The following is a 24,000-nucleotide window of genomic DNA, read 5'->3' as shown; positions in this document are numbered from 1 at the left end:
CCTGAAAGATCCAAAGAACCAGCAGCAGAAGCATGCCTTAGTCTATTACTTACACAGCATGTAGCGCCACAGCGTCTCAGGAGAGCCGGTGATAAAGCAGTTTTCACAGAGGTTAGAAGAAACATATCAGGCTTGGGCGGGCCGTGCACTGTTTAAGTACCTAGTGAGTGGTTTTCATTTAGAAAAGCAGATTATTAATTTTTGGATGTATTGAATGACTGTGATTGGCTGGTGGGGGTCATGGGCAGGTGAAGAGTGCTGAGTTTGGTCTTTTTATGTTGTTTTTGTGTGTTTCTAATTAATAAACAGCTGAATGGAAGCTCGTCTGTCCCACTTTTCCAGTCTCAACACGTGCACGTCAACATTTGGAAAATACATTTATTTACAGAGCTCATACTGTAGAAGTCTAACGTTAGAAGCATCGTGTGCAGTTCAGCCTCTTGGCAGAGGAGATCTGATGGGAAAGGTTTAGTCTGCAGATCTCAGAACACCTGTACAGAAGTTGGCATGTGCAGGTTAAATATTCCAGGTGGTTGGTTATACAGTGTGTTAAACAGGCTCTCACTCAGATTCTCATCTCAGCAATAACTTGTTAATTCAAAGCCACGTTATTTACACATGAACAAAGGAGTTTGATACATTAGGCTTCACGTCTTATAAACCAAACTGTTTTGGTCGGTTCACTCAAATCAGAGCTCTATATTCATCCATCCTAATATCTCAACATTTCAATACATTTGCCAGAAACTGTGGATAAACTTGAACATCTCCCTATATTTTTTCCACCGTTTCAAACCAATAAAATCCTACTTGAAGACTAAAAATCAAAGTGTCTTTACACCACTTGGGCAGGACAATACGGCTCGGTATTTGAGTGAACTGACCCTTTAATTTCCACCAGTGTCCATTCAGAAGTGCTGGCTGCTGCAGTGAGTCATCTTTAGTTACCAGTGTCCGAGGTCATTCAGAGAGAAGTACCTGAGTCTGACCTGAGCTGGTCCAAGCTCAGGCAACTGAAGTCCCATCATGGCAGGCCGAGGGGGTGGAGGGTATGAACTGCCTCTAAAATCTGGAGGCAACGGCTTTAACTCAAGTGTCCGTCTCCTGTAAGCGCTGCACTGAATGTTGAGTCAGGCACCCCAAGGTTTTCTAATATATGTATTATCCACACATCACGGCACAGTGCTCACCTGCACTGTGACGGGTGACAAGGCTTCAAGACACATCACATGACAGCGTTTTGAAAAGTAGAGATGAGGAATACTGGACGAAGCACGTGAACAAAGTAAACAGCTGTGTATCAGCTTCTGATCTGCGCTCGGCGTGTTAGCCGTTAGATAATCAGCTGCAGTGGCACAATGACGTGGCGAGGCTAGTTTTCTGTTCTGCGTCAGGATTCACATCATTTTACTGCTTGCTCACGAGTACATTCCTTATGCTCGACATTAGTCTTCTTTGAACATAAGCCACTATCATCAGCCAATGGGGTGCTGCGAAATAAACAATATAAAACAATTTGCATTTTTATAAAACTAATTACACATGCCCCACGTTTTAATTCTTTAAAATATAGTAGGTTTACAATAGTTAACGTGATTGCTGAAGCTCATCCACCCTGCAGTCGTACTCAGGAAACAGGTGTGTGTGTAGGTATGTGTGTAGGTGTGTGTGTGTGACTGTGTGACTGTAACTGCACATCAACTGCTAACATGCTCCAGTCCGCACGTCTCCATCTTCACTTTAAGCTAGCGTCACAAAATGTCAGCGAAGAGTCACACCGGGGCGGTGAGAGGGGCGAGGTGTGGGGAGGAGGAAGAGGTGGTAATGAGGATGACACGATCAAAAGTCTGTTTCACCAGCACTTCCTGCTCACTGAGCTTTCATCCCACCCACCCACCCCCTCAAGCGGAGGCGTGTAGTTCCTCCATCCATCTGTCCTCCCTTCTGACGGCCTCCTTTAGGCCTCTTCCTGCTCGGGGAAGTTGAGGATCTTGCGGTGAGCTTGCCTCAGGTACTGCTGCTGTTTGAAGTACACCTTAAACGCCCCCTTGATGGCCACAAAGGCGATACCTCCCTGTAGGTGGAGGAAAGCAAAATGGTGTTGAAAGTGGACTTAAAGATAGATTCAGCTCAACACATCAAAGCTCTCCCCCCACAGCGGACTCTAGGAGGATTTACTTTAATTTCACACCGACTATCACACACACACAACAGCATCTCATAAACAAACATGCAGATGATTCCTGTCTGTTTCCTGCTCAGCTGTGACCAGGAATGCTAGAGCACTTACAGATATTTTGGTTAAAAAAGATCATTCAAGAGTAAAGGTGGCGGTTTCTGGAGAGTGAAGCCTTAAAACCCAAACAGGAAACTGGCTCATTTATGGCAGTCTGTCTGAACAAAGGTGTGTGGATGTCTGAACGGCCAACCTGAATGAATATTACAGTGTATCGAAATAATATTCAAGCCGGGGCTGTTCTTCCAGTATGTGTGCCTGAGTGCAAGCAAAAAATGAATCCATTCAATCAGCAAATGTGATGACTCATTAATCGTCACAGGAAGCCTGAATATCTTCCTTCACTTTGTTTTATATTAGTTGTGATCTTATGGCTGGACTGCTAGGGGCACTTTCACAATTTCTCGAGTACACGGTTAATAACAGACTAAAAAGCAATAAAAATGAATGCTTATAGTGCTTAGTGATCGTTTACTCTAAATAAACAGTATTTACTGTTGAAAATTTAAAAGCTAAGACTGAATTTAAACTACAAAAATCTATTTAGAAGAAGAAAAGTGGAAACAATTTTTTGAATCCTGACCTCAATGCTAACCAACCAAACCCGCCGAGCTGAGGGCCTTTAAATTAGGCAGGAGTGTCCAAGCTGTCAGTGGTTGTGATTGTGTAAAACTAAACAAACATGGGCTCCGGGATAACTTACTAACTCAAGTGTGTCGGAAAAGTAAACCGAGGCGTCCACACTGGCACTCTGACTAATACAGCATGTGATAAATACTGATGTGAAGTTTCAGTCGTCTCCACTCTGGCTCAACACAAAAGGAACGAAGCACCATCTTGTGGGAATATTCATTAATTGCGCTTTAAAAGTTAATTATTTACAGTGGTGTGTTTTTCTTTTTTGTCTCACAGTGATCGATCACGCCGAGAACAAATAAAGGTTTGACTGATGATGCAGCTCATCTGTTCGCTCTCCTTCCTGCAGGTTTGCTAGGTGAGGACAGAGTGTTCAGCAGTATCAGTGCAGCCCAGATCGCATGAGCCGCTCTGGTTACCTTTCTGTCCTCCCATTTAAGGTTTCTCTTATGTCTAAATGGCTCATACGATGCACAATTAGGCCAAATTAGAGGAGGTCGTTTACTCAATAGTAGGGCTAAAACAAGGGGGTGGATATACTAGTTGTTTGCACTCTGCTCATCGAACCCCCTGCAGAACTATTGCTACTGTCAGGTGAGTCATACGGCGAGTCTGGTTGGACCCACCAGGATGGTCCTCTGCAGGTTCGAGTTGACGCTGCTGAACATGAGCTTCCCCACGATGGTGGCGATGGTGGGGAAGACCAGGGCGCCGCACAGGATCCGTGTGGCTGACACATGGTCTGCCAGGGGGCTGGCCTCTGCAGGGATCCGAGGAACTGGACAGCCGATCCCTGCAGACACACAAGTATTAGTTTTATTCCTGCGTAAACCTGAGGGCGCAGCTGCTGACACAGTTGAGTTTCAGAGGCTGAGGATTAATTTATTTATCTGTTTTGTGGCTCTGATGAAGTGAACACCGACCAGCTGCAGTGAGGATTTCTGTGATGGATGAGAAGACGGTGTTTGAGGTGTTAGTAACTCTCCATATTATTTGTTTTTGTCTGAAACTTTTCTGCTATCATCAGGTTATGATAATCAAGTTTCTGACTAAGCTCCTTACATGGATTTATATTATTGTCCTTTGAAAAGACATCCTGTCTGTCCAGCAGTGATGGCTGTTCTTTAGCAGCAGCAGACATTAGAGTATCATCATTTCATACTGACAGTTACACCTGAGTAAGGTTAGACTCACACAGTGCAGCATACACGTAACAAACACAATTTAAACACAGATACACATTCTCAGGATCAAACGTAAGGAGTGTGTCCTGACCGGGGAAGATGCTGTTGAGGATCTGCAGTTTGTTAGAGTACTTCCTCCACAGGCGCAGGACGTAGTCTTCCCAGCGGATCATCTTGCCGAGGATCAGCATGACAGGAATGGTGGGCAGCCCGATGAGAAGGAACAGAGGATCAGCCCGCTCCATAACATCCAGGCCCTCCTTATGGCCGACGACCTGGAGGAGACGGCACAGGAGATGGTCAGAGTGGCAAAAAGCTGCACACAAGTATATACTAGATTTATCTAGTATATCTTTACCTGCATGACAGTGACTGCTCCATATGTGACAGCGGTCCAGTAGATGGAGCCCACCATGATGCCAGCTGCAGCAAAGGGGCCAGCCTTGGAGATGAGGCGGTCAGCCAGGTCCAGCACATAAACCACAGGACCTGATGGAGGCATCACCAGACTTAAGTCACAACTAAGAGAAATATATTTACCTATAACACGTAAAACTGTTGGCTAACATAAAGATAACTGTTATCCGTAGTTTTAGAGAGCTACTTCAACCATTACTGCGTACTTCTGACTGAGAATCTGAACTTCAGGGATTATTATCCACTGATCTGATAATCCTCCTAATGTAATGATCATTTTGTGCATCAAAGGTCAGGAAAATGTCCCTCATTATTTTCCCTGACAGCTCAAGTTGTCAAAATATCCTCATTTCCAACCAATTAGATGCATCTCTCTCCCCTCTACAGAAACAGGGTTACTGGGTGTGCTGTGCTTGGAGGCACATTACGACAGTGCAGTGACATCAAAAGCAAACTTTCTTCCTCAGACTTTTCCTAAGTTTAAAGCAGGCTGTGTAAGGTGCACGCCTTGTTTTGCAGGTTTATTGACACTTAAGGAGGAGCTTCAAGGGCAGGGCCCACTGAGATTAAAAAGAACTGGGATGCCTCTCGACCAGCATGTAATAAGAAATTAATCTGAAGTTCAAACTTGCCTTTGGAGTAGTGACATCCCTGTCTGACACCAGGAGCAGGACCTTAAAAAACATCTCTGCTGCATCCCCGTCTCTTGCATTCTGGGCCCACTCGAGGGAAATCATGAAATATTTACAGGAAGGCAACCTGATTTCCTCACCCAGACAGAGCCATCCACATCCTATTAATAACTAGCCCAGGAGTCAGTGGGAGGGGAGCGGGGAGGCTGCCAGAGGGACTGAGCGCAAGACAGTGCTGGGCCTCTGTGTGCGTGCTGCTTTGGCACTTGTTAAACTGCAAAATTAGATCCACAGAGCACAGCAATTTGGGCTTCCAGGCTCTGAAAAACCTACACTCTCAAACACCTCACTATAATATCAGTGTTACACATGCACGGTGCTCATTTCCAGCAGACGGTGACTGAAATCCTACTTCAGACAGAGATACCACTGCATCTCTTCTCTAGTTTAGAAATGAAGCAATCAAGTTGTTTCAGAAACAGTGCTGAGTCACTGCTCATTATGAAAGCAGGACTTTGTTCAAGAACACCTTTCCTCAGGCCATGTCAGCAGCTCACTGATAAATATATTGCACAGCAAGTAAAAAGAGCCTGATTGACCTTATAGCACAGAAAGCTGCCATCACTTAGAGTTAAGGACAGCTGCGGCGGTGGGTTACAGGCCGTTACTGGGAAAAGGATTACTGCCAGGGCCCAGTCAGGCACAAGGACAGATTTCAAACAAACACCTGAGCAGATACATTTTTGAAGGAAGGGAAAGTGGTGACACATCTCTAACTACAACCTTAACAACATGAGCTTAGAGTAAAAGGACTCAGCTTCTGAAATAACTCCAGGGGTGCCGTGAGGAGTTTTACAGTTTCTGGACTGGCTTCATTAAACTGTTTGTGCAGCCTGGCCACTATGAGGCTGGTGCCCGTAAGTACCTGCCACACGCGGCATACAATCCATCCACTGTTAGCAGTGCACGTATTTCTACAGCTAAGTGCATTCACTGTGCTGGTCTGTGCCAAATGTCTTTACTGCAGCGCTGCAGTCCACTTGTTGAGGAAAGAGCTCAAAGTGAGCGAGGTGCATTTATCACTTCTAAAGATTATCCGAGTCTGAGACAGTTTTTAATGCAGCAGCTGTCTCTTATCTGCCAGCAGCCATTTGATGCTTTCAGGCCTCCTGTTACTGCACCCGTGTTTGCCTTTGGGACTGACCTCACAATGCTCGAGAGCATTAATATGCCATATTTTGATGACAGCACTGGGATCTCTTCCGCTTTCTTCCTGCCTAAGCATTACGCCATCCCGGGCAAAGGGGACTAGACTGCCCTTAATGGCTGCTGGTAGCAGATTCCATAATTAAGATTATTAAAAAAGGAGGGAGGGAGAGGAAAGTTAGGAGGGGGCCCCGTGCAACTGCAATACCTCGGTAGTGGGCACGCACATTGGCACGCTGTTCCAGCTCACTTGTTTACTCTCTGGGCTGAGTGTCAGAAAAGGAGCAGCAAGGACACGCCGTCCTCAGGAGTTATATAGCAAGCCAAATTAGCATGATGGGCTAGCTTTGGCTCTGCAGCAGCTGCTGGTGGGAGTGCAGCCAGAACAGCATATAGCTGCCCTGCTCTTTGAAGGCTGAAAAATGACTGTTCCCCCCCTCCGGGGCTGTAAGCAAGTGAAAAACAATCAAGACCCGAGTTAAGAGAAAAAAAATGATGTGTATCTCAGGATCCACCCACTCATTTGCTCCAACAGCAGGCAGGGGTCCCCGCGCAGAGAGCAATACTGTGACCAAACCCTATCCAGCCTCTAGAAATGAGCTGGCCTCAGTGACCGGTCAGTGCTCCCCATCTCTACCCGTCCACAGATTTAACTCCACCCAGACTGAATGCTGTTATTGCTGAGCTGGAAAACTGATAGTATTCATTGGGTTCATTAAAACCAGAGCAAACACAGCAAAAAAGGAGTGCATCTGAGCTTTAACAGGTTTTGTGCATTAGGTGACCAAAGATACTGGGTCTCTGTACTAGACATGGCGTTATATAATAAAGAGAACGAGGCTAGAATAAAAATTATGTGAGAGGAACACTGCAGCAATGATGCAGCAAAACCAAAAGCGCTGTACTCCTCCGCCTTGCTTTGAAGTGGACTAATGCCCAGCGTATCCTGCAGCCAGCGTCTCAAGTCCTCAGTCAGAACAAAGAAAAATCTCATGGAAATTCAAACCCTGGCAAAGCAGTCGTGTCAGTAAAAACCCTGCGTAACAAATCCAAATGCTTTGCAAATTCAGTCTGACGTCACGCGGTGCCACGAATGCAAATCCGTGAATCGCCACTTAATCTTTGCATGTGCTGCCCTGCTGGAAAGGACAACACGGAGGTACATCCTCTCCTCATCACCTAGAAACGCTGTGATTTCATGAATCCATCAGCAGCTCTGCTCATCTCCTCTGTCGCTGTGGGCCTTTGATGAGCTGCTCTGTTTGCTCTTTCCGTGACCCAATTTCACTCCCACTCCTCTCATCCAGACACATCCAACATCCCCGCACACCACCTCCGTCTGACCCTCACTAAAGGGATTTGGGGGTCGGTGGGTGGGTGGGGGTGAGGTAAACTCAACAAACACTGTGCACATAACCAACCACTGCTCTACTATCCATTTCCTATTCAAACACTTTCAGCATTTAAAAAAATGCAAAAGTGAAAAAACAAAACCCCTAAAAACACATTTGCCTGCTATAGTACATTGCAGGAAAAAAACGTCTTATGACACACACACACCCCCACACAAAAAAAAAAAGCTGTGGTGGACAGTGTGCTAACTGCAGCCTATTAATTCACTTCCAACTCTCAACCAGAAATTGGAATAAGTGGCAAAACAAAGTTTAGGCTACTTCGTCTGCAGAAATCTTCCCAAAACATCCTGAGGCTAAAACTCCACCACACATCCTCACAGTCTGTCATCTAAACTGAAGGGAAACCAAAGAAAGTTACATCAAAGGCAACACCAACCTCAGCAAATGAAGAGTGATGGTGGCACGCTGTTTCTGTGTCATTCTCCGAGGGCAACGTCACCCAGCAGATCAGAAACGAGGAAGCTCTTTCAAAATAAACCGCTGGCCTATCCATCACCATGCTCTAAACCACTTCAGTATTTGAACACATGACTAAAGAACACAAACTGTGGAGTGGGCATCAGGAGACTGAGGGTAAACATTTAGCCACAAGTCACTTCTATGACTGGCTTTTTTATAAAGAGCTGTCCAAAAATAACAAGCCGCAAAGCCATCATAATAATACGGCAGTGTGAGAAACACTGATGCAGTCAGTCTAAAGTGTAAATTCCACTGGCGCACTGTACAACAGAGGCTCAATTCATAAAGTGCCTCAAAGCCAGAACATGTGAGACACTAACATTAGATAACAAACATACTTATATATACAAAATTTCAATAAACAGCAAATTCAGATCAAACAGATCCATTAGGACAATTCTGATTTCACAAACAGAATGAGCAGGGCCTGTTACAGCCAACAATCCCAAAGATTGTTTAAAGAGAACTGAAACACTATGAGAGGTTGACTTTATAACTTACTGTATGGATATTTTGTTTCACTTTAACTCAGCTGCTACATATGCTGCACATGGACAAGACGTTACCACGTCAGAGCCCCAGTGAAAGCTAAACTATGATATCCATTTCTATCTGTATTCTTTTTATGTTTCGGGGCAGGGGTCTCAAACCTGTGGCGATTTCCTCCTCTGTCTAATGTGGCTCCCCATAAATCTAGTAACAGGAAAATGAACAATTTCCAACTGAACCTCAACAGCAGTGGCCAAGAAGCCGCAAAAAGGATTGAGAATTTAACTGGTTTAACAATGGTTTTGCAAAGATGCCATTCTTGGCCATTCTTTCCCCGTTCACATATTTTGCAAAAATAAATATTCCTGAGGGAAAGGGATCAAACTTGTTTGTTATCCACTGATTATTTTGTCACAATTTCTACCAATTTCACAACCAACCTTAGTAGAAATTGCCCCATATTGGCTGCATGCTTTTGTTGTCTGCAGAAATGTTTCAAATTTGTGAATAAATAAAACTTGGTCCATAAAACTTTGCGCTACTGAATGTTTTTGGGTTTTTTTTTTACTTCCAAGTACTGATTAACTGTGCTTCTAGGAATTGAGTCAATACAAATACAAAAGGGCTGTAGACACATTCACATATACCCAGCAACCACATTCCAATAATGAGCTCGTAGATAGAGGTCAGACAAACACTTGAGGTTGGAGAAGCATGCACAGAAGCTCAGCTTAAAGCACCAAAGTGAGTGACAGCACAGCATTGGACACTATAAATATACATGAACCTGTTTACCAGTTGGGCCCAACCTGTTGCAGGCTAACACTATGTTTGCTTCTGTCTCAAATTTCAACGTCTCACTCTCTATGAAATGGCAATGGGCTGATGGGTAACCAAGTGACAAGTATACAACTTCAAATATGCCCAAGTCTTCACATCCAGCAGCAAAACATCTAACAGATAAAACCAACTTCCCTGTGATGCAACTGCAGTGTGTTCTGTGAGAGTCGTTCACTGTCTTAGAAAGGTATGAAGAGATCTGAGAAAGTGAGCTGTGAGCAGCTTGTGTCCAAATAAGCACAGCTCTGCGTGCTGTATCTTCACTGGGTGAGTCATAGCTTTTGAGAACAATCGAAGCCCTCGCCACTCTGACGTGTCGAGCTAATTGAGGCAGCCGCTGCTGGTCAGTCAGCGAGCACGCCCCTGTTCGTCGTCACAATGAAATGAAACATTTACCCAGATCGCCACAGAACTTATGCTGGATCTCGAGTAAATAAACTGAGGCAAGACAAACTCAACAGTTCCCAGAGTTTGGATACAGTTGCAGGCAGTGACTCAAACAGGAGTTTATTTACATGGAAATTTGCTCTGTAATTCTGCTTTGATGTTGACAACTGCCAGAAAGGCTGTATGAGAGCTCAGCAATACACTATATTAAATTTAGATTTGTGAACAAGAAATTCATCTCAGCTTCTCAGCATGGCGTGGGGCTATAAGTTAACCATCCTTATATTTTAACCATGCTGTACATCACACACTACTCTATAGGATCTAAAGCCTTTCAATTTTAAATGATCCTGAATATACCTGATCCTCATTTTGAAAATCTATGCCACAGACATAAATCACACATAGCTTCAAAGACTGGAGTACTGCAATCACTCAAAGTTTTGCAGTAGACCTTGAAAAACATAGCTGAAGGAATAATTATCCTTTTAATTTCCTCAAGCACAGAATCCTCTCAGCCCAACAAGACAACAAAAGCTAGTGACATTTCGAGGCCATCTCATCACGCTTCCACAAGGTTTTATCTTCAGAGAAATGCAACCCACCCAGTTTGGGAAAGACAATGAGGTATTCTGCATTGCACTGTGGGCAGGCTACGCGTGCTGTGCTGTTGCCTCGCTGTTTCTCGTCCACCCAGCGTTGCAGGCAGGTCTGGTGAACCCACTTGGTGGAGCCGCGGCAGCGACACGGGCGAACCCACTCTGCCGTGCGGTCATCTTCGTCCGTGGCAAAGCACACCCAGCAGCTCCTAAAACAAACACACATGCCCAAATTCAGGATGAGACACTGAAACAAACATGGCTGCAAAAAATAAATAAAAATACTAGCAGCCACCAGCTGTACCCCTCCGTCTCCTAGTAGACAAACTTATGCCATTAATTTCAAAATCGTACGTCACCTTGTTCTCAAGTTATCGCATTCACAAGATTTTCAGAAAACTTACTCTGACCTTGAGGTGAAGGTCACTGAGGTTTGAACTCGTGTGAGATTTTTAGTAGATACACCTATGGTATCAATTCGAATCTCCTACATCACCTCATTCTCTGCGCCCCATCAGCCTTGTACAGCTGAAGGGTAAAAGAAAGACATGGTTGTAAATAGAGCTGCAAATATTGATTATTTTAGTAATCGAGTAATCTTATAATCTAATAATTCAGCGTCCAATCTAACAACCCTCAGGTCAGTGGCTCAGAGTTTAATGGCTAATGGTTTGGGGGGTTTTTTGGCTTGTGAAAAAAACGTTTGTGTTTTTATATTTTTAAATATTAATGCAATTTAATGAATACAATGTTTTATAATATTTCATTTTTAATCTGAAAAATGTTACAAAAGTCTTGAAATTAATATAGTCTAGTACACCCTGTGCCCCCCTTTTAGACTCACCCCTGTTTGCTGCATGTATCTCATGTAAAATAGGACGGCTGCTGTCAGCCTTCATTGAGCTGTATCATTTAAACATGCTATCAGACCAAGTTATCAGTTCATCTGCATATTTTAATACAGCTTCTGGAGACTTGGTGCAGATTTTTCTCTGTGTAAAACAAACGGCAGATGATGGAGCAGCTACAAAGTGCTTTGATGAAGGACTCCTGCTAGCTCTTTACCAGTAATGGTTTTAATGGTGATTATAGGAACAGAGTTGTCGTTTTAGATGCTAGAAACAGGTTTTCCTTCACTCAACCTGTCAAGACTTTTTATTGACTTCTAAATACGTTTGCATTACAGGTCTGTTTTTAGTCAGGTGAAAGGCTCATGTTTACATTATTTAATACACATTTAAAGCATCGAAACAAAGAATTTGTGTTGAGAATTTTTTGCAATCAAATTATTTGAAATACTCAAATTGTTGCAGCTCTAAAAGTAACAACAATTTATCACAACTGAATGCAAGATTTAAAAATAGAAAAACTGATTAGATGTGGCTTCAGAATTGTGACTGATACAAGAGACAAAATGACCAGAGTCTATGCTGAATGAAAGCTAGGATTACATTTAAGTGAACAAAACAACTACACAGACGAGGGTGAGCCCATGCAATGAAATCAATTGAGACAAAGTTAGAATATCTTGCATCTGACAATTAACAGGCTTAAAGTCATGGAGCTGTATGTGTGTGGTTGATGAGAGAAAATCTGCACTTAGCAACAAAAACTATTGTGACTCAGTTTTTGAGCCGATGAGACTTATTTGGACTTCTTACCGAGTGTTACCACAGTCGTTTTCAGCATTCACACAAAGCTGATAGAAGTAGTTAATAAAGTCTTTCTTACAAGTCTACATTGGGTGGCCTTGATGAACACACCCGCACAAACAGCATTGCTCTGTGTTGGTGTCTCTACATGAAATCAGCCGATCAATACATAAACCCTATAGACAAACAAGCTGCAATGCTGACTGAATCAAGCATATCTGACAAGAAGTGTTCAATGGACACACAGCAGCTCAAACAAACAGGCCCTTCACCCTGCCATTAGAATACAAGACAATTTCCAAGGGATTGCATTTCAGATCACATCAGTGTCAGCTTCCTTTTCTAACAAGCATTGGTAAAAGAAGCAACCTATGCTCCACATATACCGATTCTCTACTTCCGTTGATCCTAGCCATAGCTACACATTTCTGACTTTGACGCCAGTATTATTCACAATGCTACTCATACACTGAATCAACAGGTCAGTGTTCATTTTGACAGCTGATTTTATTTTAATTCTTTTTAGTTTTACTCAAACTATAGTATTATTATCCTAAATCTAAAGTGATTCAGTTGACTAAAATATAAAGCGTAAAAGCTTGTTGTGTTTTTACTGGTGAGAGTGAATCCACACAGTTTACAAAGCATCTTATTTTCCTTGACTTCAAATGTGAAATGTGGGTATACAGTGGGGCAAAAAAGTATTTAGTCAGCCACCGATTGTGCAAGTTCCCCCACCTAAAATGATGACAGAGGTCAGTAATTTGCACCAGAGGTACACTTCAACTGTGAGAGACAGAATGTGAAAAAAAAAAAATCCATGAATTCACATGGTAGGATTTGTAAAGAATTTATTCGTAAATCAGGGTGGAAAATAAGTATTTGGTCAATAACAAAAATACAACTCAATACTTTGTAACATAACCTTTGTTGGCAATAACAGAGGTCAAACGTTTACTATAGGTCTTTACCAGGTTTGCACACACAGTAGCTGGTATTTTGGCCCATTCCTCCATGCAGATCTTCTCGAGAGCAGTGATGTTTTGGGGCTGTCGCCTAGCAACACGGACTTTCAACTCCCGCCACAGATTTTCTATGGGGTTGAGGTCTGGAGACTGGCTAGGCCACTCCAGGACTTTCAAATGCTTCTTACGGAGCCACTCCTTTGTTGCCCGGGCGGTGTGTTTTGGATCATTGTCATGTTGGAAGACCCAGCCTCGTTTCATCTTCAAAGTTCTCACTGATGGAAGGAGGTTTTGGCTCAAAATCTCACGATACATGGCCCCATTCATTCTGTCCTTAACACGGATCAGTCGTCCTGTCCCCTTGGCAGAAAAACAGCCCCATAGCATGATGTTTCCACCCCCATGCTTCACAGTAGGTATGGTGTTCTTGGGATGCAACTCAGTATTCTTCTTCCTCCAAACACGACGAGTTGAGTTTATACCAAAAAGTTCTACTTTGGTTTCATCTGACCACATGACATTCTCCCAATCCTCTGCCTGTATCATCCATGTGCTCTCTGGCAAACTTCAGACGGGCCTGGACATGCACTGGCTTCAGCAGCGGAACACGTCTGGCACTGCGGGATTTGATTCCCTGCCGTTGTAGTGTGTTACTGATGGTGACCTTTGTTACTTTGGTCCCAGCTCTCTGCAGGTCATTCACCAGGTCCCCCCGTGTGGTTCTGGGATCTTTGCTCACCGTTCTCATGATCATTTTGACCCCACGGGATGAGATCTTGCGTGGAGCCCCAGATCGAGGGAGATTATCAGTGGTCTTGTATGTCTTCCATTTTCTGATGATTGCTCCCACAGTTGATTTTTTCACACCAAGCTGCTTGCCTATTGTAGATTCACTCTTCCCAGTCTGGTGCAGGTCTACAATACTTTTCCTGGTGTCCTTCGAAAGCTCTTTGGTCTTGGCCATGGCGGAGTTTGGAGTCTGACTGTTTGAGGCTGTGGACAGGTGTCTTTTATACAGATGATGAGTTCAAACAGGTGCCATTCATACAGGTAATGAGTGGGGGACAGAAAAGCTTCTTACAGAAGACGTTACAGGTCTGTGAGAGCCAGAGATTTTCCTTGTTTGCGGTGACCAAATACTTATTTTCCACCCTGATTTACGAATAAATTCTTTACAAATCCTACCATGTGGATTCATGGATTTTTTTTTCACATTCTGTCTCTCACAGTTGAAGTGTACCTCTGGTGCAAATTACTGACCTCTGTCATCATTTTAAGTGGGGGAACTTGCACAATCGGTGGCTGACTAAATACTTTTTTGCCCCACTGTATCTCCACTCTTCTCTTCCTCCCCAAGCTTGTCTTGTTGTTGTTGTGAGAAAAAAAAAAGTAATTGATGAAAACTATGACAACGTAATTCAAGCCAAACCACATTTTATCCCGTGACATCTTCCTTCCCTGTTCCCTTACATACAGAGATGGGAGTAAACCTTCTCTTTACCTCTTAGGAAGGTTCTGCCGGTCTTTTACAACCTTACCCTCCTCCACTGCAAAGCAACGCAACATGTGCAAGACAATTTGATATCGAACTTCCCTGACCTTAACAAAGCACATCTCCTAGTGTGACATATTGCATTTCCATAATTAATCAGCAACGTGCGACTGGCTGGATGGGTCACCACCAGGGTGTCTCACTGCATATAGCTCAATTTGAGAATCCGCAGAACCTTACTTCAGCTGCCATCAACTCATGAAAACCTTCACAGGTTAGATCTGAATAATTGATGTAAGTAAATCAACAGCATGTCTAGAGTCTCGACTCCGCCGAGCTCAAGGGAGTTCTACTGGTTCTCCGGTTGCAACAGTATACTGGTTTTCAAGTATTAATATGATATGAAACTTGATGGCTATCATACCATGAACATTTGCCTATGAACAGTATCTTGCTGTGCGCATCTCCTTTCCTCATTGACAACCTGTCAGACAACTTGCACCACACATGCATATCCGGAGGAGAAATGTCAGCAAGAAACAAGGCTGATGCCACCGATCTGCACTGTCTGCCTGAAAAGAACCTAAAAGCAGAGTGCAATTACTTTAGATAACCCAAAATAATCAGCTCTCGTGGATTTGTTTATTGGGGGGGGGGGGTCCTTCCAAGTTACTCCTCTGTGTAATACTGTGATACTGTCTGGGGTACATATCATATCATCAAAATATACTGATTATGGTTTTCTAATCATCCATCCATCCACTTCCACTTATCCTTTTCAGGGTCGCAGGAGGGCTGAGTCTATTCCAGCTGTCTTAGGGCGAGAGGCAGGGTACATCCTGGACAGGTTGCCAGTCTGTCGCAGAGCTAACAGATAGAAGTCTTTGTCTATTTGGCAGTTTGCAGAAATGAATGAAAACCACTTAAAAATGTGGTTTTAAAAACTGGAAAATGTTTAGGTTTTTTTTAAACTAGCCTGTTGCTAGGTGATCCACTGGTTTGGTAGCTGACTGCTGCCTGTGACCCATTTGTGTGTGAGATTTATGATCTCATTTTCATAATTACTCTGAACCTTGAACAGCTGGCATTTCACTGGATGAAATGATTAGTCTACACACACCTCCCATAAATCTCTGGCATACAAAACACTGATTAAGAACGCCCCCTTCCCACCCATAGTTTGTGATGATCTAATTTTGGTATCATTCACATTATGAATTATTTGTGCTCAGAATTCTAGCAGATTACTTTCCAAAGGTCAACCCAACAGTAAGACACCTAACCAAAGCACACTGCAAAAGAAGGTGCCTGTGTCTGACCTGATAAGCTGTAGCTACAGTTTACTCTTCCATTTCCTGTTTTTAAACCACAGGTATAACAGGAACAGGGAAAACCTGTTTACTCTCACAAGGAAGTAAAAAAATGTTTCTTACACCAGGAATTTTAGAAACACCCCCCCCACCTCAGCTCCATTTGTTGAATCCCTTCATGGCATGCAGAAGTACTATTTTTTTTTTAAAAAAAGAACTTCATTGCATGCATTGCAGGGATGAAGCATGGAAACAATTGTGACTTTCCTTAACTTTAGTCAAGAGAGGGGGAAAAGTAAAACTGGTTAGCTTAGAGCGAAATTTTCCTTGTTGACCACCACTAGCAACACTCAGCGTATCCCTATGTAACACCATAATGGATGCCAAATCTGTGGACTCCCACCACCATACTGAGAGCTAGATGTGCTCCATTACTGGGGCCACAGCAGAGTATTGGGGGGGGGGGGGGGGGGGGGGGTCCTCTGTCAAAGACAGCATGACCAACATTTGAATTATTTGCTCAGGTAGCTACCTCCAATGAATTATTTGTCAATACTCCCCTGGTGTTGAATAAAATATGACAACGCAGGAGAGGACACTCCAGGTCGAGGTGATCAGATGACATGTCATTGAGAATGTGTGGTGTGATGGAAACATCACCCCCCATTCAAGATCATATCTACAGTCTTTACTGCGGTTCACCCTATAGCTGACCCCTCCCTATGTATGTGTACTGGCATCACACTACTCAATTTAATTCAAATAGGGTTCTCGCATTGATCTGCAATGCAAAACTGAAAAAGACAAATACAAAAAATGCATCATAGGAATCTATGTGCGACACCACGGGATCTTCAAAGACACTGCAGACTGAAAATGAGGCTGCCGTTTTAAAAAAAAAATAAAAAAATAAAATAAAAAAAGGCGATGATGAGACGCCGAGTAGAACGGTGGACAGACGTCTCCACAGAAACACGACAGCGGAGAACAAAACCCAGCTCTACCTTAGATTCACTGGCTCTTGTTCCTGTAACCCAGCCCCAGAGCATGACAGAACCTATTACAACAGCAGTGAAACACTATCTTCTGTGCGAAACCTTAATCTCTGGCTTGCCGTCGCCTCAGCCCTGTTTAACAGAACAGTCAGCCAGATAAGCCAAAATGACGACTGCATACTGAGAAATCCTGTGCAGTCTGATATATTAAAAAAACAAAACAAAACAAAAAAAAAAACCAAAACAGGCTTGTATATCAGAATGCAACAATTTTCTAAATATGTTAACCCGATATGCAATGAAAAGATCAATTTTAAATGTTGAAACGATGATGTAAAATCTGCAGATTGACATGCTGAATTATTGCTAATAAAGTTGCTGAAGGACTTTCAAGAACATAGAGACTCGATGATTGGCGACGTGCCTGAAATCCACTGAAGGAAGGTGACCTCCTGTATCACCAAGTTATTTACATGTTAAACAGGCAAACTCATGTGGGTCTCTGCTGTTTTTACAATAAAGCTTTAATCCACCTAATGCACAGAGACTGCTTTGAAACTTCAAGGGCAGGCAAGCAGCAATGCATATTATCATTTTTATTTCGGCAGTTATTTTGAAAACCCTTCAAGCTCGTGGGATCAAAAGAATGTGCAGCACAGAGGCACTGTGGATCCTGTCGAGCTGCGTCACTGTCACGCGTTTCACCTCAGCTGTGGATTTTATTCTGATAATAGAAGAAAGCTCCAAGATGACACAGACATGGCCATGATGTGATTGACACTGAGATATTAAGGCCAATCTTAATATTAGTATTAAGTGTGACTTTCTCATCGTCTCACAAGCCAGGCTCCTGTCCTCACGAAGAGCATAAGCCACCCCACAAAGGCTCCATTAACTCAGCAATGATCATGTGGCTGTGGGAAATCACAATGTTGTCTTGTCCAAGCTGGTCAAATAACAGCTCAAAGTGTTAGTATTGCATTAAACTTTGTGTGTCAGTATCAAGTTAACCCTCTGGGGTCAATAGACGAGCCAGTATGTCCAAATCACATACCCAATTTAAAATTCCATAGCAACAAGATGCACGCCAAGTCTCCATTTCAACTTGTGTTGAAAGTGTAGACTTCAAACTACATGCTAGTTTTTAAATTCTGTATGTATAAAATGCTTTTTTCTGAATACTATCGCAACGGTAAATACGGCATTTTGTAAGGACAGCGAGTTCTTGCGAGAAAAACAAAACAAAAACACACATGACGCCTCTTTTCCATTTGTGGAAAAATTTACAATGTCAACCAATCAAAAAAATAATAAGGTGACAAGTGACATTTGGTTGTTTAGGAAGAGTGATGGCAGTGAGAGAGCGAGTGAGAGAGTGAGGGATTTGGATAGCGATTTTTAAGACGAGAGAGATTTGTGACGTTTAGTGCGTTTGGAATATTGCTGGTGTGTTTTGTTGTCTTGTGTATTTAGTGTATTGCGGTTGTTTGAGTGTCAAAACAATGAGGGCACTACTGTTTCCAGCCAAAAAGCCACCAAAGGCAGATCGCAATGTAAACGCTGTTTCCAGGAGAAAAAACACGAGGTGTGTTGTCAGGTCTTCAGGTTTTAGGCCTTTCATGTGCTCTTAAATTTATCTTTTAAATTTATATTTGCATTCCAAGTTATGAAAACGATATGTTAAACATGTTTGTGGTTGAGTTCTTTGCGATTTTAGACCAACTGTGTTAATGCAGTATACCAAAACGAAAAAAACATAAGGGTAACTTCACACATGTAAGGTTGTGCTGAAAAGAATAATATCAAACAAGGCCGCATAAATACTTTTAAAGGTGAAATATAAATGTACTATCAAAAGTAGTGAAAAACAGCCAATTAAACCCCGGACGCCAGAGGGTTAAACAAGTCATTAGCTGGAATAATGACTCTAAAAGTCTCCATGGTTTTAGTTAATAAACAAGTCTGATAACATAACACAGTGTCCTCCTTTCAATATTGTGCAACTGAATGTAGCAACTTCAGCTTCTAAAAATACCAATACCAATCAACACTTCAATGACAGTCTCTGGAAAAACATTTCAATCATTACAGATATTTTATTAGTCTGGGGCTTATTTATATTAATGTCCAGTGTGTAAGAGTCTGACGTGAAACACAGCAGAATCTCAAATTTAAGTAAAGTTCACTTCAATGAAATATCAAACAAGGAAACTATTACAACATGAGGGCACTACCTAAGAAAAAAATGCATGTGCTTTTAGTATCGCCACAAAGCACTGTGATCTGTGGTGTACGACAAAGCAAAAGGACTTCATGCTTTAAATAGCCTTTGAGTGGCTTAAAGTTAACACGCAAAAAAAAAAAAAAGCCAAGTGGTGAATTACTCCACTTTATTAATAAAAACCTTTTGCAGTGACATGCCACAGATTCAATGTTTAGATGTAATTTTTGATGGTACATAAAAAGCTATGAAGGCTCAAACAGCACTGAGAAAGCATTGCTTTGGGGCAAACAACATATACAGGATATTCTCGTTAGTTTGTGATTTAAATAACTCAAGCCTGTTATCTAAACCAGCTATCTTAAAATGTGGCATGAGCTTCCACTGGCATTAATGCTGGCTAATACAGCTTATTTATGCAAACTGTGGGTTACCAAGGAAAGACATGCTGACCAGCCACTGATTTGTTTCTTGGAACATGTCATTAATCTACTCCATGCAAACAAAATAACAAAGTTTCTGCAGTTGTTTTCCATTAAAAGGAAAAAAAAAAAAAATCAAATCATCACTCAACCGTTTGATAAGGTCGAAAAAGAGCCTGCAGAAGCTGACAATGTTCCATATTAAAACTGCAAAATCATGACTGTAAGGTCAGTTGTTCTTAGCGCACGCACAGCACATATTTATCGACCCATTCACGCAGAGATCAATGGGGTCAGCAAGAAAAGAATAAAACATGTAGGTTCTGTATAACTAAATAAATAAATGTGGATTAAAATGTGCTTCCTACTTCCATTTGTGAAACACTGCATTGCAGAGGCAGCTGGCTGTTTGTGGCAGGTCCAGATAAGAGCCTCTGGAGCCTCATGTTTGTCAGTGATAGAGGCTGGGTACACAACTGTCTAGGAGTAAGCAGACATGACATACATCTTCCTGCCTTTGGCTACTCAAACATTGCACGGGTTATTGCCTCTGCTACGCACCAGCAGCACACAGCTAAAGCACGTTTCACAATGATCATGGGCCCTTCCTTTCTTTCTGCCACTGTACTATGTTCCTGGGAAATGATTTCAAAGTCCAATGTTCAATATTGACTCAATATTGCTGTGTTACTTGTGTGCCAAGTCTTTTACAGACAGCATACGCTATTTTAAAGGAAATGGCACGCATCACCTGACCCCCAACAAACAAAGATTCAGGTCACACATGCAGCATGAGAAGACTTGGAAAGCGTGTCATGTCACTGTGACATAAACAAAGAAGTTAATCATACCCATGAACGCCTGTTGTGTTTTTACATACTGAAGAAGAAGAAAAAAAAAAAAAAAAAAAAAAAAACACAGGCAGTTTGATTAGTAATAAAAAACATTTAAGATTCACCAACATCCAAATTAAAAACATAACTCCCTCCTTTCTTGAACGATAAGATTTTATCACAACTAACAATATATAGCACTCAAGGATTTGTCTGTGTCCTTTACTTTTGTGTATTGCCAATATAAACAGAGGTAAGATGATAACTTGCATGACTTTGCCTTTTTCACAGACATTTTGTAACCCTAACAAAACACTCCTCCAAATCTCTGACTTGGATTACTTTGTATTTCAAAACATATCACAAAGCAAGTGCTGTTGTTGACCGATCTTTCTGGGCAGATGAGATCACAACTCTGAAAAGGTGATTTAACTGAAGGCCGCGAGACGCCAACTACCCACTCAGGTTTGTTTAGCTGATTAAATTGACGCTTTTTACTAGAATTGTTGAATTGAGTACAGTACGAATAAAGGCCACCAAGTCAGTAAACTAAAATAGAGTTTTCCCTATTGTACATATGCAGGGGTTTTTAACTAAAAACTTGGTGATGTAAGAAATCACTGCAAATGAGAAAGTTTATCTGGCAGCAGGAGCCAAACCTACACGACATCACATCAACCCACGGCCACCAACACAATGCTCCAAACACGTGCAAAATTTATACTTCTTTTGTGTCTCATTAAATGTCTCTTAGGCTACGTTCACACTGCAGGCGAAAACGCATCAAATCCGACTTTTTTGACCCTATGCGACCCATATCCGATCATCAGCACAAATCCGATATTTTCAAATCCGACCTGGGTCACTTTCGTATGTGGTACTGAATCCGATACATAGCTGATTTGAATGGTCATGTCGCATGAAATCCGTCTTTTACGTCACTGACACAAGACAGACGCCAATTATCAGCGCCCAAGAAGACATCGTGAACGCTTCCTGGCCATCCAGTGTAGATGTTAGTGAAACTGTTGGGAAGACAATGTTGGAGAAACGTGAACATTTTATTTGTACTGTATAATCTGCAGATTCTGACAGAAATCTGCAACTATCCTTTGAAGCACTATTCCTCTCTAAAACAGCAATAAGGATAATTATTAGGCCATATGTAAATAACAAAATAACTTTATAACTTAAAGCAAAATTGGGAAACGTAAAGTCCGAAACAACTCTTTATATTAAGGGCCATCAGTCAAACAATACTGTTTGCTCTGGGTCTAAACAGAGTGTGACGTCTTCTTTTGCACATGCGGGCTGCTTTGAGGGTTCACACTAGAGCGTGTTTGCTGTTACATTTTATTTGTAGTGTGAACAAGCAGACAAAAAAAATAAAAATAAAAATATCGGATTTGATCAAAAAAATCGGAACTGAGCATTAAGACCTGCAGTGTGAAGGTAGTCTTACAGTATATAAACCTGTTAGGTGAGTTAAACTTTAGCCTCATTACTTAAACTACAATATGGTAGGTATTTGCAAAGCAAAAGTATAGCTGCTTTGACAGGGAAATTGTTTAACTTCTGTTTTAAGAATTGCATCATGAATTACACTTTGCCACGTAAAGTTATCTTTTCTCTTAATCCTTTATAAGCAATGACTAAAAGCAATTCGAAATGCTGAAAGTACGATTTAAAAAAAAACAAAGTTGAACACAAGCTGATTAATTCTTTCCTGAAAAGAAATTAACTTGTCGTTGCAGGAGTTTGGCAGATCACAAATATTGAAAATGCCTTCAAGGTGAGGATCTGAAGGCAAACTATAGGGAAGCTGTGTCTATACTAGAGAATAAAAGTACCTTTGATAAAGTGTAGACCTCATACAGCTTCAAGTGAACTAAAAGCTTTCTATTCTGTGGCTTTACACTCCATAATGCCACTGAGGTTCGGCCTGTTGATAAACTTCGACTCTCTGTCATGATGAAAGTGAAAGGAGACCCTTTTTGACCAGAATGCTGCCTGACAGAATCCATGGTTGAACTTCTTCTTTCTGTTGTGAAATATCCCAGCTATGACATGGTGATAAAGCATTGATGAAAATATGTTTAAGCAGACTTGCTTTGTTGCTGGCTACAGAAACAGCTTCTCATCTGCTTCCAATTACGTTTGCGTCTGTTGACGCTGATTGTACAACATAAAATGATTCCCCATGATGTAAGTGTTTTGTATTCTTTTCTTATATATGAGTGTATATAGTATATGAACTTGTGGAGTTCTGATCTTGCTCCTCAGTTACATTCACGTGTTCTCCTTTTGTTCTACTTGACCGCAAACATTTTAGAGCACCCTGTATCTGATTTTCGCTTTTGTACAAGTACGTAAAAACAAACTTTGTTCAGACATCTTGCTAAAGAAAAGATTCGCCTCGAAATTAATTTACGTTTCAGCTGCCACAGAAATTACATTCAGTGTCTGATGTAACACAGATAAGCAGGTTTGTTCTGAACTATGAACGTGACATTTTCAGGTATTTTACTGGACGCGGGGTCCTGCCTAAGAGTCAATAGTTAATAAGCCAAATATTTGGACATTTCTCCATGGCCTTATGAATTGTATCCAGTTTGAGAACACAAAAGAACTGGCCATAGAAGGTTAAAGTGATTACTTAACACAATATCCACCAATTCATGGGCAGAGCTAGGAGTCCAGGACTTCCTTTGTAAACTAAAAATACCCTGGCCAGGCAAACTTAATGATATCCAGAGCTGAGTTGAAAGTTCGTGTCCTGTTAAAAAAAGATAGTGTCTCACTTAAAGCCTAAATTGGGGGACGGTATTCTGACAATACCATCCCCCAATTTTTCTTGACGACTGTTTTGTTTTGAAGTTCAGCTATGTGGCTGCCATTAGCATGCTAGCCCCAAACTTGAACTCACCTGTCCAAATTCTGCTGCATGCCAACTGCGTTCTGTTCCGCCATTGTCGTAGAGGCCAAAAAGGTTCAGACGCTGTCTTCTTGGCGGAAATTAATTGCGTTACAGGTAAAACATTCGAAATTTAGTTCTCGTTAATTTGTTGCAGCTAAAGTCGACGTAGAAAAAACCCCACAAAAAAACAAAAAACACCTGCTAGCAAGTTAGCTGTTGAACTAATGCTAACAAGCTACATAGGCCTTCGTCGAGATGCGGTGCAACACCCGCAAACGAACCGGTATTTTTTTTTAATCAAAAAAATATTCCTCCTTCTCCGCCGCAGTCTACGTAACACTTATATGCGTTCGATAGGCTATTTCGGGCAAAATTCTTCTTTACATCTGCCACGGCCTCGTTTGGCGTGACCGTTTGACTCCATTGACAGGCTGTCTCTGAGGTAACGCAAAGACACCACGTCGGTGCGCATCTACGTAATCAAAACAAAGCAAGCGCCGCAAAGTCGAGCATGGGAAATGTAGTTTCACAATGTCTCGCTCTCTCTCTCCTCTCGCTTTCTTTATCTCTTCGCCGAATGCCCAAATAAAAGCTCTGAATCATCTCCAGAGTTGCCAAGAAAGACTATTAGAGGTGTATAGCCATTACTAGTACGCACTGCGAATGTAGTTATTCCCGTTCGCACATGCGTGT

The 24,000-nt window shown here is 42.0% G+C and overlaps 1 protein-coding gene across 1 annotated transcript; it reads right to left on the bottom strand.

The window, feature by feature from the left end:
• Positions 1-364: 364 nt before the first annotated feature.
• march5 (membrane-associated ring finger (C3HC4) 5) lies at positions 365-23,771 on the bottom strand. Its single transcript, XM_040044667.1, has 6 exons — positions 23,317-23,771; positions 10,507-10,709; positions 4,415-4,545; positions 4,148-4,331; positions 3,499-3,665; positions 365-2,074 (listed from the first exon to the last, which is right to left on the bottom strand). The coding sequence occupies exons 1-6, from the start codon at positions 23,358-23,360 to the stop codon at positions 1,958-1,960; spliced, it is 846 nt and encodes a 281-aa protein (XP_039900601.1). The 5' UTR covers positions 23,361-23,771; the 3' UTR covers positions 365-1,957.
• Between the last annotated feature and the right edge of the window lie 229 nt (positions 23,772-24,000).

The sequence above is a fragment of the Simochromis diagramma genome, unplaced genomic scaffold (genome assembly GCF_900408965.1).
Source record: "Simochromis diagramma unplaced genomic scaffold, fSimDia1.1 OVJJ01000486.1, whole genome shotgun sequence".
Lineage (NCBI taxonomy): Eukaryota > Metazoa > Chordata > Actinopteri > Cichliformes > Cichlidae > Simochromis > Simochromis diagramma.
The sequence above is the reverse complement of the archived record's forward strand: the minus strand, read 5'-3'. Positions and strand labels throughout refer to the sequence as shown.

Excerpts from the sequence above, each read along its gene's own strand:
- march5 (XM_040044667.1), bottom strand. The coding sequence starts at position 23,360 with ATGGCGGAACAGAACGCAGTTGGCATGCAGCAGAATTTGGACAG. Across the intron at positions 4,546-10,506 it reads CATTGTCTTTCCCAAACTGG|GTCCTGTGGTTTATGTGCTG; the intron begins GTGGGTTGCATT and ends TGCCTCCATCAG. Across the intron at positions 4,332-4,414 it reads GAGCAGTCACTGTCATGCAG|GTCGTCGGCCATAAGGAGGG; the intron begins GTAAAGATATAC and ends CGTCTCCTCCAG.